Below are 12,654 nucleotides of genomic sequence, written 5' to 3'. Positions count from 1 at the left end.
ATGCTGATGTGTCCGAACAGAACGGTATACCCCTCCTCCGACGAAAATGGGACACTTAAAAAAGAATGGGATCGAAATCGTGGAATAAAGAAGAACGAGGCAGACAAGGGATAAGAAGACGTGTGGGTAAGACGATAAGAGGTTGCCAATACAAGATTATAAAAAGGAAAGGAAGAGATTTGAGAAAGGGAATTTTTTGGACAAAAAGTGAGAAAGACAGAAAAGTGAGGTTGAGATAGTAAAGAGGGAATATAAGTGTTTGACAGGTTGTGTTGGTCAATTGATCTATCAAATTAGAGAATCCTATTACTTATATTTATATTTATTATTATTATATATTGTTGTAGTAAAACAAATATACATGGTAATTAAAAATTTGAGATAAATCAAAATTGAAATAAAATAGAAATAATCAATTATTTTTTTATCGCGAAATGCACTCCATCTATTAATTTAGTCGTTTACATGAAATTTATTGTTAATTCCACCATGTTTTAATTTATTTCCCATATTCACCCCTTCGTTTTCAATTTTGTTAATTACACCTTATTTTTCACTTAAAACATGTGTTATTGCTTTTTTTTCTCTATCTATTATACATTAGTTGAAGTATGTTGCATTATTGTTCTTAATTATATCCCAATGTTTGTACAAAGATTCATATCACATTTTGTAATACATTGAAAAAATCAAGTCTACTAAGAGAGAAAAGGTATATAATACCGTAAATGGTGCAATGAAAAAAATATACACGTTAAAAATTACAAAATTATGATTAAAATTTATTAAACAAAAGGTGAGACTCACAGTAAAATTAAGCATGCAATTTTCTAACACTTCTTTAAACACACATTCTATTAGTATTAGTCAAAACTCATTAAAAACACAAAATAAAATGGTTTGTTAAATAAAAATAAGACTTAAAAAATAAATTTTTGATAAGTTTTAACTAATTAAAAAACATGTATTCAATATATTATATTTTATTATTACATTAAATTCAAGGACTAGGGTTTCTTAATTTCAGAAAGAAAGTTTATTAATTTTCATAACCTATGGTTTGGAATAAAATAAAAAATTCCATGAAAGTAAAAAAATTAACAGAGTTATAGGGCGCACGGGAGCAGTAAGAAGAGTGACACAGAAGATCGGGTCCTCTGTACTGGACTGAACTGAAATATCTTCTTCTCCATTTTCAATTTTCTATTGTCATAAAACCCTAAACCCTGAATTAGGGTTTTCGTTCTCCATTTGCCATTTTTGTCACCACCAACACTACACCATGCTAACCGCAATCCTCAGAAGAACTTGTTCCACCCTCTCAAGGCGCGCTTTCCCCGCCGTCATAATCTCCGCCAGCAACGACTTCCGGCCACTCTCCGCCCCCTTCATTTCCAGAACCTTCCACTCCAAACCCGGTCCGTTGAATTTCCGTTCTTCTTTATATCATCGTGCGGAATATGCTGTTGACGATTTCCCTTACGAAGAAGGCTCTAAAGGGAACGCCGACGAAGGCCTCGAAATCGCGAAGCTCGGAATCTCTCAGGATATTGTCTCAGCTTTGGCCAAGAAAGGCATCACCAAGCTCTTCCCCATTCAGGTTTGCTTTGCTTCTGAGGGTTTGTTTATTCTTTGATGCAAAGCATGATTTGTGGTTTATAATGATTAGCGATGTGCAGTTTAGATGTTTTTGTTAACTTTTTTTAATAAATTATTTGGCTTTTTGAATTGTAGAGGGCTGTGCTGGAACCTGCTATGCAAGGTCGTGATATGATTGGTCGAGCTAGGACTGGAACTGGGAAGACTCTTGCTTTTGGGATACCCATCATGGATAAGATCATTCAGTTTAATGCTAAGCATGGGTTGGTTCTATTTGCTTTTTTATGTTATCGTGATACTTATGTTTCGTTATTACCTAAATTTTGCACTTGTTTCTCTGCTAGAGTTGGATTTTGTAATTGATGTTGGTGTGGATAGAATCATAGAAATGTTATTTGTGTCTCTAACTTTACAGTTTTTGTGTGTGATTGATGTGGCAGGCGGGGTAGGGATCCTTTGGCTTTAGTTCTGGCTCCAACGAGAGAGCTTGCTAAGCAGGTTGAGAAGGAGTTCTATGAGTCGGCACCTAACTTGGATACAATTTGTGTTTATGGGGGTACGCCAATCTCTAAGCAAATGAGGCAGCTCGATTACGGGGTTGATATTGCTGTGGGAACACCTGGTCGGATTATTGACCTTCTCAACAGAGGTGCTCTAAATCTGAAGGAAGTTCAATTTGTTGTTCTTGATGAAGCTGATCAGATGCTTCAAGTTGGCTTTCAGGAGGAAGTGGAGAAGATCTTGGAAAGATTGCCCCTCAAACGTCAGACTCTTATGTTCTCTGCAACAATGCCATCTTGGATAAAACAGATTTCACGCAATTACCTGAATGATCCCCTGACCATTGATCTAGTAAGCATGAAGTTCCATTTTAGGCACTAGGAGAATGCCTGTAACCTGTTGCAATTATGAGATATCATTTAGTTTGACTTGAATGTACTTCCTCTTGCAGACTATAATGTACAAAATAAATGTAGTAGATTAAGTTGTAGGGCGCATGAATTTCTTTGAATGATAAGTTTATCATATTTTAATGTCTATATATTGGATGTGTTGTGTGCATGTGTGGGATTACATGTTATCATTTTGACTGGAAACTTATCGGTGCTGTAGGTTGGAGATTCTGATCAGAAGTTAGCAGATGGAATTTCACTGTACTCCATTGCATCTGACTCGTATGTTAAAGCGGGAATTCTTGCACAGCTAATAACAGTATGACTTCCAAAACCATCACTTATCGATGACTTCATTGCTAGTTCTGATTAGTGATTGTTAGTCTGTTTGAAAACTGCCTTAATAGTATTCAACCCTTGCCTGCCTTAGTTGCATTGCGTTAGGAGGGGGCTGCCTCAACGGCAACCTCGGGTGGTGATTAGTCTCACATCAACTAGTGATATGATATAAAATTAAATAAAGCTTGTAGAGGTTGAGGAACCTTTCACTCCAAACCTGGTGCGTTGAATATATATAGCTATTTAACTAGAGGGTGAGGCTCGGTGCAAGGGTAAGGTTGGTTCGTTGTGACCCGGAGGTAACAGGTGCAAATCCTAGAAACAGCCCCTTGCTTGTGGTGGTAATGCTGTGTACACCTACTGTCCTTAGACCCCACTAGCCTGGGGCAATACCTTTTATATATTTTAATTAGAAAAACCAGTTGAGGAAACTTGTTTGTGGATTTGTTTTTCTCTCTTTTTCCTAATGATATATCCTTTGTTAGGAACATGCAAAAGGAGGAAAGTGTATTGTTTTCACTCAAACAAAACGTGATGCAGACCGATTATCATTTACCATGGGAAAAAGTGTTCAATGCGAGGCTTTGCATGGAGACATATCACAAGCTCAGAGGGAAAAGACTCTTGCTGGCTTCAGAAATGGCCATTTTAGTGTTTTGGTGGCAACTGATGTTGCCTCACGTGGGCTTGATATACCTAATGTTGATCTTGTGAGTTCTGTTTACTGGTTTCTTTTTTCTAATGGAAATTTTCTTATAGTTGATCGAATTTGTAAACAAGCTATAATTTTGTAGCTGATATATTTCTCCTTGCCTATTAGTTATTGCTTTTTCCTGTCAATATATTTGATATATTTCATGCAACACTCTAGGTGTATTCTGTTCTGTCATCAGCCTGTGCTGTTCATGGTTCTGTAGATTTTGGACCTCGCATAGATTTTCTGTTTGATTTTTTATTGTTCTGTGTTTTAGTCTTTGTCAATGTACAGTTCTTTAATGTTTAATGTCATGTGCATATGTAAATACTGATATAGTATGGACAATATTGATATCGTGTTATTCATTTTTTAGATATTGTTATCGTGTTATTCATTTTTTAGATATTGTTATCGTGTTATTCATTTTTTAGATATTGTTATCGTGTTATTCTTTTTTTAGATATGAATTTTAACTTGCTTTCCTCTTATAGGTAATACATTATGAACTTCCCAATTCTTCAGAGATATTTGTTCATAGATCTGGACGAACAGGTCGTGCTGGTAAGAAAGGAACTGCTATTCTTGTGTATACAGAAGATCAATCAAGGGCTGTGAGGCTTATTGAGCGTGATGTGGGCTGTAAATTTACAGAGGTGATTTCCTTTGCTGTCTTTTGGACTGGAAGTTGTTCCTTCCTGTTAATTACTAATCTTCTGGTCATTGAAATTGAGGCAACACTATTAAGATAGCATATATTCCTACTGCCTAAATCCCATCCTGCCTATGCATAATGGGATCTGAACCTGTTTATGATTAGTTTGGGCATCAGGTTGCCCTGTAAACTGATAAAATTTGAGTTACTCAATCTGAATTTTCTCTAGTACTCCAATCAATATATCTAAGCGGCTAGTGACCTACAATCCTTTAGTTATTATTACCGTTTTCTTTTTCCAGTGCTCTCCCTAATATGCTAATTACACTAAAGGTTGGTATTTTTTATTTATATTATTTATTGATTGCTTTCTGTTCCTGTATTCCTATTTATCAGCTACCAAGGATTGCTGTTGATAGTGCATCTATGGACGCGATTGGCATGGGCGGTGGGCGATTCGGCTCTTCTGGAGGTATAAGGGATCGTCGATATGGTGATACAGGTTTTGGCCGTGGTCCTGGATCTGGCCGTTCTGGTGGCTACAATAGTGGATTTGGCCGCCCTAGCTTTGGAGATTCTGGTGAAAGGTTTGGTGGACAGAGTTATAATCGTTTTGGTGGCTCTGGTTCCAGTCAATCAGGAGGGGGCTTTTCTGGTAGTTCATCTGGTGAAATGAGTAGATATAGTGGATCAAACTCTGGTAGGTTTGGCTCATCTGGTGGCTTTGGCTCTGGTCAATCAGGAAGTAGATCTGGTCGATCATCTAGTGGGTCTAGGTTTAGTCGTTCAGATGATTTTGGGGGATTTGGTGGTTCAGATCGTTCGGGTGGTTTTGGAGAACTTGGCTCAGGCCAATCTAGTGGCTTTGGTGATTCTCGTGGTAGTAATCAGAACAATAGAAGACCTTTTTAACCTTATAAAATATAAATAAATTGCGCTACCCTTATTTCTTGGTGGTTTAGTTCTTGTAGAGTTTGCTTCTGTCACTTTCTCTAAAACTTAAAGGCAGCTTCTTGGCTAGTCCTTGTATTAATCAGTAAGAATTGGGGAAGGTCATAGAATCAAAAGTTCAACGACCATAGGAATTTTCTTTTCTGGGACTTTTGGCTCAGGCTTAGCCCTGTTATTTTTTTAAAACATCTATAAAAAAGGAGAAAAGGGAGGCTGTATTCCGCGGGTTCCACCCCTATGGACACCGAATCTCATAATGATCCTGAAAATGTGTACCCACGTATATGCATGCATGAACAGTTTTCAAGAGGCAGCTGTATGAAGTGGTGATTTATGTGGATTTATGTTGCTTAAAGTAGTTAGTGGCAGGTAAAGTGCTTTGGATAATCGTGGAGTTATGTTCTATTTTATACTTAGTTATTATGAGAAACTCCTCATATAGTATGTAATTTGACCTAAAAGCAATTTGTTTTTTGTCCCTTCACCCCGGTTACTTCTGGGGTTTGATAAATAGTTTGAGAATCATGTGTATTAGATCCTGCCTTTTCTGGTTTTTATTTTTGGCATAAAACAGCTGCTAGGCTCCATTGATCCAAGTGAGGCTAGGAAGTAATAATGTTTATAAAAATTAAACAAAAAACGGTGACAGGAATAACTATAATTTAGAATTTTAGGATGGAGGAATTATAGACATTTAGAAGTTTGTTTTGTTTTCTGAAAATTAGGAAGGAGCATGGAGAAAAAATTTTGGTAAGAGGAAAGTGAATTCTGAAAATGTTGAAGTTTTTGTTTGGTGAAAATGATGGTTTAACCTAATTAGCTCTGATTTGACGGGCTTCATTTCGCTTAGACTGATAAAAGAAAAGTTTAGTGTAGATTAATTTATTGTTTAAACATTTCCCGATTTAATCACACTGTTTAGCGTTTCTAATAGCATCCCTGACAAAAAAGTTAAATTAAAATTATCGAAAACCTGACATGATTATTTTAATCATAATATTAAATCTTAAATATGGATACCGAAAAACATAAGCTAAGAAATTTCTTAAGCTAAATATCTCGAGCTATCTTTTTTTATATAAAAAATACAGCTTTAAACAATAGGTTTTTGTAAGGTTGTTCACGAGTTTGCTTTTTAATTACAATATCTTATTTTTCATACTCCACTGTATTACTCAAGGATCAACAAAAAAATTGATATCAGTAAAATCATTCCGAGAACCACCTTTTAATAACCAGTTCAGTACAAGTCCATTTTAATAAAAATAAGTAATGCATACAAATAAGATAGAAACTAGTCCCAAGAATATTTAACTAAACTAAATTTGAGTTTAACTTGGTTTTAAACAATCTTTAGCAATTTTGATCTATTTTACATAGTTAATAAATCTTGAAATTGTTAAACCATCCCAGTCTTGCGTCCTTATAAACAGCAGGCATGTAAAGATAACATTGAGATAAACCCACGTTTCATTGGCTGTGCCAAATGCTAGTGTTCATTCTCTACAGGACAACACAGACAATTCTCTATCATGTTTATGCCACTAAAAGTTATACACACAATCATAGTTATTACCTTAACTAAGGTAATCAGGACTCAAGGAACTAAGCCAATGTGATATGAACCAAAACAGTAATAATAGCAGAGATATTGGATGACACATAAACCACATGACATAACATTGGTATTCACACTTTTAATCTTCAAGAATTGGAAGTTGTTGCTTTTCTTTTTCTTTCATGAAAAAATTCCATGCTAACCATGCCGCACCAACAGCAGGCTCCACCTGTTGTGCAATAAAACAAAGATGTTAAAAACATTTGAATATTGATTCTTGATATCTGGGGACATAATTTTGATTCCTACTTAAAAAGTGTTATTTAATGGATGTTCAACAGAAAGTATTGTTAAATAGTACTTGTTAACCTTCTCTTTTGTAACATCTTCTAAGTACTAAAGAAATGAGATTTGATCTTCTATGCAATTGTTTTCAAAAATGATTTCCAACATCCAAGGAATGGCTGTAGAAGAAATATAAAAGACTATCTCCAAAATACACTGACCTTAGGTCTAATGGGAATTACCCCAGGAAAGCATTTGGTAATACACTTTATTACTTCTTTTCCTATATCCCAACTGCCCCTATGTGCTTCCAGAACACCACCAACCATCACGAGGGGAAAGCTACTCTGTCCATCTGCCAAAATTACAGACTACAAGTCATTATTGCACAATATTCATTAGAGAAGGAGAAAAGATCAAGAATTCATGTTAATGATCCAAAGATTCATGCCAAAGAACACTGTTATATTTTGCAAGAATGTTCTGGAGGCCAACTCAATTAGTTCAGATTTTAATCATAGTTTCAATTTCAATACAAGTTAGCCTTAGATGTGCAAGTGACAAATCAGTGAGACTTGGAACCACACTGAGATCCACTTGAAATTGCAACATCCAGGGATTATGTATGATGTTTTATTGTCAAGAAGACATGAACACAAAATGCTAGAGAAAATGTCCATATCTAGAGTTTGACAAATTCGGTAAGTCTATAGATACTAACATGCATCCCAGACATCAAGCATAAAGTTAGAAAATGCAAATTCTACAAGGCACAGACAATCCTGGCCTTTCTAAACATTACATAAAAGTGTATTGCGTTAAGGTTTTACTAATATTTCCAGCATACTACTTTAATATGAAATTCTACACTACACAACAGAACTCACTTGTATTTTTTTAATGGATATCTATCTATTCATGACGAGTATTATGATTTGTTTGGATGAATTTCTCCAAAAGCTAAAATTAGCTTATGCACAAGTTAATTTTTGTTTTAGAGAAATTACGAGAGAACTTTTACAAGTTAGCTTATGCATAAGCTCATTTTTTCCTCTTTAAAGGAGATTATGGAGAAGCTCATCCAAACTGACTATAAATGTTATGCACTAAAAATGACATTAATTTAAATAACCCTAACCTTGACCACACAATCCAAGTCTGTTTACAACTGCTTTGACACTTGAAACTAGCTCTTGGACAGCTTCTAGTAAGATTTTATGTGCAACCTCATCCCCAGCCTCTGCACAGATCACTACATTTGGAACAAGTGCTGCAATGCGGGCCCAGGCGGGATCTGCATAGGTCCATCTGAACATAACATGATGATATGATTGCCTTGACAAAATTACTTCCAACTTAAAAATTCTCATTTTTGAAAAATATACAAGTCAACTTAGTTTCCTTTTGTAGTGTGGATAGGCAAGGGACTAAATGACTAACCCATGACAACCCTGTCCCCTTTTTCTCTATACAGTGCACCGAAATTGGTTTAAAGTGCAACAGTCATGACTCAACAATTCCAAAAGCCCCCTCCCACATGCAACGTTGTCAAAATAAAAAAGATATTGTTACGTGTTTTTGGACGGCTCTCCAGGCTTAATGATGATTGTAAATTGGCATGATCAGAGTAAATTATAATCTGTATTATAATCCAGTTATTTTTAATCATCTACCCCCTTCCCTATCCTAGTTAGAATCCTGATTTTGTCAACACTGCATGCAAGAGCCCTTTGCACTTGGAACATGGATAATGCAGACGCACTTACCCTCATCCTTACCCGGTACTAAAATTCTCTTCTTTATTACAATAACTACGAGGGCAGCAAGGATTAAACTGTATACTACTTGTCAATAGAGGCTATATTACATTTCATGAACCAATAATCCCAAAAGCTTTAGCCCTTACATAAAGACACATGGATGGTTCTCTTCTTGCATTTCTAACAGAAAAATTTCCAAATACTAGCTATTTGCTTCACAAATGCAAATAAATGAACAATTATAGAACTAGAATATATACCCAATTATTTCTTCTGCAGAAGAAAGACCATGCCTTTGAAAAATACTACTTGTAAGCATTGTACTTGGACCACGACCATCATAAGCTCTTATCACTGCAGTTAACGCCTGTGCAGCTATTCCATATGCACTGCAATTAATAAAGCAAACTTTCAAACAAGCAATAGATGGAATCAAGATGGACACCAAGAGAAAGACGTTTCCCGTGGCTCTTTTTATAGCTTCTGTACTCATATCATGGGTGATGTCAATATATATGATACAGAAAGAGCTTTTAAGAAAACTAAGGTTGGATCAATTTACAAACTTAAAACCCTTTTCCGGTTAATGAAATTATCTGTCTCTATATTAACACTTTTTACTAAAAGCTAATTTTCAAGGTTAAAAAGTATAGAGGGGGTGTTACAGAAGAAACGAGGCAAGTTAAAGAGAAGGTGGGGGTGGGCGATCCTCATGAACAAAGAAATAGTGGTTACATTACCTGCCCCAGTCACCTAGGACAGGTCCACCACCTGCTGCTCTTGCTTCTTTTCCATCTTCAGTAAATCCATATGTAATGCTCCCTGTGCCAGCAATTAGTACACAGCCATGGAGTTTACCCATTGTTCCACTTGACAGAGCAGCTAAAGCATCATTCAGAACATATAACTTCACATGGCTTGGGAATATATCCCTGTTTACAAAAGGCCACAGCATAATTCAGTCTTTAAAATGACAGATAAACTATAATGGATATTAAATGACACATCATAGTTAAAGAACTGAACCAGCAGAATGTACAAATAAGCTACAGTTTAAATAAATTTCAATTCTTTATAGATAAGTCCCCTACTTGTATTGTGGTCCTGGCTTTAGTTATTTTACAAATACTGCTATAGCAAATTAAAAACAATGAAGAAAGTCAGTATCATTCAATCTTAAATAAAATTGGTATAATGCAGTAGACTTGTTATATAGGTAAACATAAAATAGCAGATGTTATGTTATCACTTTCCATTATAAAGGTTGAGTTCAATAATAACATTGTTATTCATGATAGGATTAACTAATTTTATTTATGGTCTCTATTCTATATTTAGGAAGACAATTCTCTTTCATAATATTATGATAAACAACTTAAAAGTCAGTTGCATCCTTTCACAATTTAATATATTACAAAAAGTAACATACAGATCATCTATGTCATTAGATATAAAATCACAAAAAGCTAACAGATAAATAAAATAAATAACTTTGTTAGTTTCTTCTAATATCAAGAGTAAAAATAGCTTGATATGCCTTTTATCAACACAAAAAATGGAAGATACGCTTAAATAAAGCTTATCTACCTGAGCCAATTGAGAATTCTTTCTTGATCTGTTGGATGGTTAACACCAGATACAGCCAAACAAACAGCTCGGACTGAAGATCGTTTTGAACCACACTTTGAAAGAGCATGTGCCATAACCTTCTCTATTGTTTCCCTTGCAGCAATTTCTGTAGAAGAAGTGATTAATGGTAACAGCTAAAGTAAGACTTCCCTTGGAATGGGATCTTCATTTTATTATGACAGGTATAATTCTTTAAAACTGTTCAATACATGAAACTTTGTCTATTGTTGGTACACAAACTTAACACACAAAAACGAGCCAATGGAGATGCTACATGTGTACTTGGCCAGCAAACATAAGTTATCACTATTTTGTTTTGGGATGAGAATGGGATGGTTAAAATAAGAACTTCATCATTGCAAAATAAGGGAGAGAGCACAAAGTGAAGATTAAAAACAGGCACATCTAAAGACAAAAACACTGTTGCCAAAGCTTCTTTAGAATGCCAAATATAAAATCCGATTACAAGAATGTAATCTTTAATAGACTTTAACAACTCAAACCAAGGAATGTACCATAAGATTGCAGGTTTTCTTAAATGATCAATCTCCAACAGCTTAGTTGTAGACCAAACTTGCTTGTGACTACCTTAGATCAACGCGCCATTTAGCTTCATAACCAAACAGCCCCTTTCTCCAGTACAAAATGTTTCTGATAACCAAGTTGCTTAAGCAATAACCACTTAACCAGCATCTTACTAAGGTATGCAAAAACAAATGTATATCTAAACTAAGAGGTCCCTCTCATCCTCCCCATAGTTCCCAACCCAACAAGGCACACACTGAACTAAACAGGGTGTTAATGTAAACCAAATCAATCAAAATGCCCAAACACACAACAAATATTCCAACAAAACAAACTAACAAACAACCCATAAAAAAAATTAAGTTTCGAAACAAACTCCAAAGGGAAATCATCAAGCACACCAAGTGTACAAGAGAGGGGATTATGAATTACCTCCAACACTATTGTGATTGGAGCATCCAGCAACAGCCCTTGCAAGGGTGGGAAGGGAATGGAGCTGAGAGTGAGAAAAGGGAATCATGGGCATACAAATGCAGACAGTGGATGTAGTTCCACCGTCCAAACCCAACAAGACACCACTGTCACCATCTGAGACACCAATGTCATCCTCAAACTCCCAGATTTCTCCATTCCTGTACCTCTTCATCCCTGCATCAACCACCACCTGATCCTGTTCCTTCTCCTTCTCTTTCTCCTTCTCTTTCTCCTTCTCCGGCCTCATCATTCACTATTTCAAAACTCGAGGAGAGAGAAAGCAACGTTGACGGAAGATAACAGACAATGATGGGAGAATGAGAACAAGGAGAAGATGACTATCGAAGACTGAATTTTTAATGATGGGGTCTCATTTAAATACGACAAAATTTCCACCTTGGACGGCCACTGCAATAACTGATTTCTCGCACCTTGTCGTTTCTCAGATTTCTTTTTCTGCTGCCAAACAAACCCAGAAGAGAGAGAAGACAGAGCGTTGATATCTTTTTTCTATTCGAAAAAACAAATCAGAAAAAAAAGAGAGCCTTTTTTTGAATTTTTCACGCGTTTAACATTTTTTTTCTTCCAAATAGCATTCTCAAAGAAAATTACACAAGTAATCAAATTTTTGCCGTGTTATTTTCCGGTTATGAACCATAAATCAGCTAGAAACCAGATTCTGATATAAAATGATTGTTTAAAAGTAAATATAAATATAAAATTATGAATGATATTTAAAACATTTATTAATCTTTTGTTGTATTGTTTAGTTATATTTGTAATATAAGAAAATGTAAATAATTAAAATTGTGTATTTAATATAGGGCTAATCCCCTCCTGACCTATCGATAACAAACCATATATCCAATTCCAAGTCACATTGTAAAATGAAGTTAAAAACACAAAAAAAAAATTGATTTACAACTCATGCAATCATTACATAAAGGAAAATATTTGTTTAAGACCAAAATACTATAACACATCAACTTCACACTCATTTATAACAACACAATAATATTTATAAGAAAATGATAAAAAATCATTTATAACAACACAATAATATCTATAAGAAAATGATAAAAAATGGTAAGAAGAAGAGATGATCACTTCAGGAGAAATATATAGAGAGTTTCTTTCTCTAAATTACAATCTAATTAGTTAGGATACTAATCATGAGATTCTATAATTATTAAATTAATTGCATATAATTGGGTACAATATTGCATATAATTTGATAATTATTATTTCTTTAATACTGCAATCTGATAGGTGAAGATCATGAACCTCCAACT

The 12,654-nt window shown here is 35.0% G+C and overlaps 2 protein-coding genes across 2 annotated transcripts; one reads left to right on the top strand and one right to left on the bottom strand.

Annotated features, from left to right (window-relative positions):
• The first annotated feature begins 1,094 nt into the window (after positions 1 to 1,094).
• On the top strand, positions 1,095 to 5,665 carry LOC137823769 (DEAD-box ATP-dependent RNA helicase 53, mitochondrial). The gene is made up of 7 exons (XM_068629032.1): positions 1,095 to 1,600; positions 1,735 to 1,862; positions 2,040 to 2,451; positions 2,713 to 2,811; positions 3,317 to 3,541; positions 4,020 to 4,181; positions 4,577 to 5,665. Exons 1-7 carry the CDS (start codon positions 1,283 to 1,285, stop codon positions 5,090 to 5,092), a joined length of 1,860 nt encoding a protein of 619 aa, XP_068485133.1. The 5' UTR covers positions 1,095 to 1,282; the 3' UTR covers positions 5,093 to 5,665.
• Positions 5,666 to 6,583: 918 nt separating this feature from the next.
• Positions 6,584 to 12,020, bottom strand: LOC137824252 (Actin-like ATPase superfamily protein). The gene is made up of 7 exons (XM_068629807.1): positions 11,321 to 12,020; positions 10,322 to 10,469; positions 9,475 to 9,666; positions 8,995 to 9,123; positions 8,113 to 8,282; positions 7,196 to 7,329; positions 6,584 to 6,918 (listed from the first exon to the last, which is right to left on the bottom strand). The coding sequence occupies exons 1-7, from the start codon at positions 11,610 to 11,612 to the stop codon at positions 6,829 to 6,831; spliced, it is 1,155 nt and encodes a 384-aa protein (XP_068485908.1). The 5' UTR covers positions 11,613 to 12,020; the 3' UTR covers positions 6,584 to 6,828.
• Between the last annotated feature and the right edge of the window lie 634 nt (positions 12,021 to 12,654).

The sequence above is a fragment of the Phaseolus vulgaris genome, chromosome 8, assembly GCF_051622355.1.
Source record: "Phaseolus vulgaris cultivar YP4 chromosome 8, ASM5162235v1, whole genome shotgun sequence".
Lineage (NCBI taxonomy): Eukaryota > Viridiplantae > Streptophyta > Magnoliopsida > Fabales > Fabaceae > Phaseolus > Phaseolus vulgaris.
This window is presented reverse-complemented; position numbering and strand designations above follow the sequence as displayed.

What these genes read in the sequence shown, in the direction of transcription:
- LOC137823769 (XM_068629032.1), top strand. Translation starts at nt 1,283, where the DNA reads ATGCTAACCGCAATCCTCAGAAGAACTTGTTCCACCCTCTCAAGGCGC. An exon ending in ATCCCCTGACCATTGATCTA is followed by an intron (nt 2,452 to 2,712) that starts GTAAGCATGAAG and finishes TCGGTGCTGTAG; the next exon opens with GTTGGAGATTCTGATCAGAA. An exon ending in ATATACCTAATGTTGATCTT is followed by an intron (nt 3,542 to 4,019) that starts GTGAGTTCTGTT and finishes TTCCTCTTATAG; the next exon opens with GTAATACATTATGAACTTCC.
- LOC137824252 (XM_068629807.1), bottom strand. Translation starts at nt 11,612, where the DNA reads ATGATGAGGCCGGAGAAGGAGAAAGAGAAGGAGAAAGAGAAGGAGAAG. An exon ending in AGAATTCTCAATTGGCTCAG is followed by an intron (nt 9,667 to 10,321) that starts GTAGATAAGCTT and finishes TTTTGTAAACAG; the next exon opens with GGATATATTCCCAAGCCATG. An exon ending in GTCCTAGGTGACTGGGGCAG is followed by an intron (nt 9,124 to 9,474) that starts GTAATGTAACCA and finishes TATTAATTGCAG; the next exon opens with TGCATATGGAATAGCTGCAC.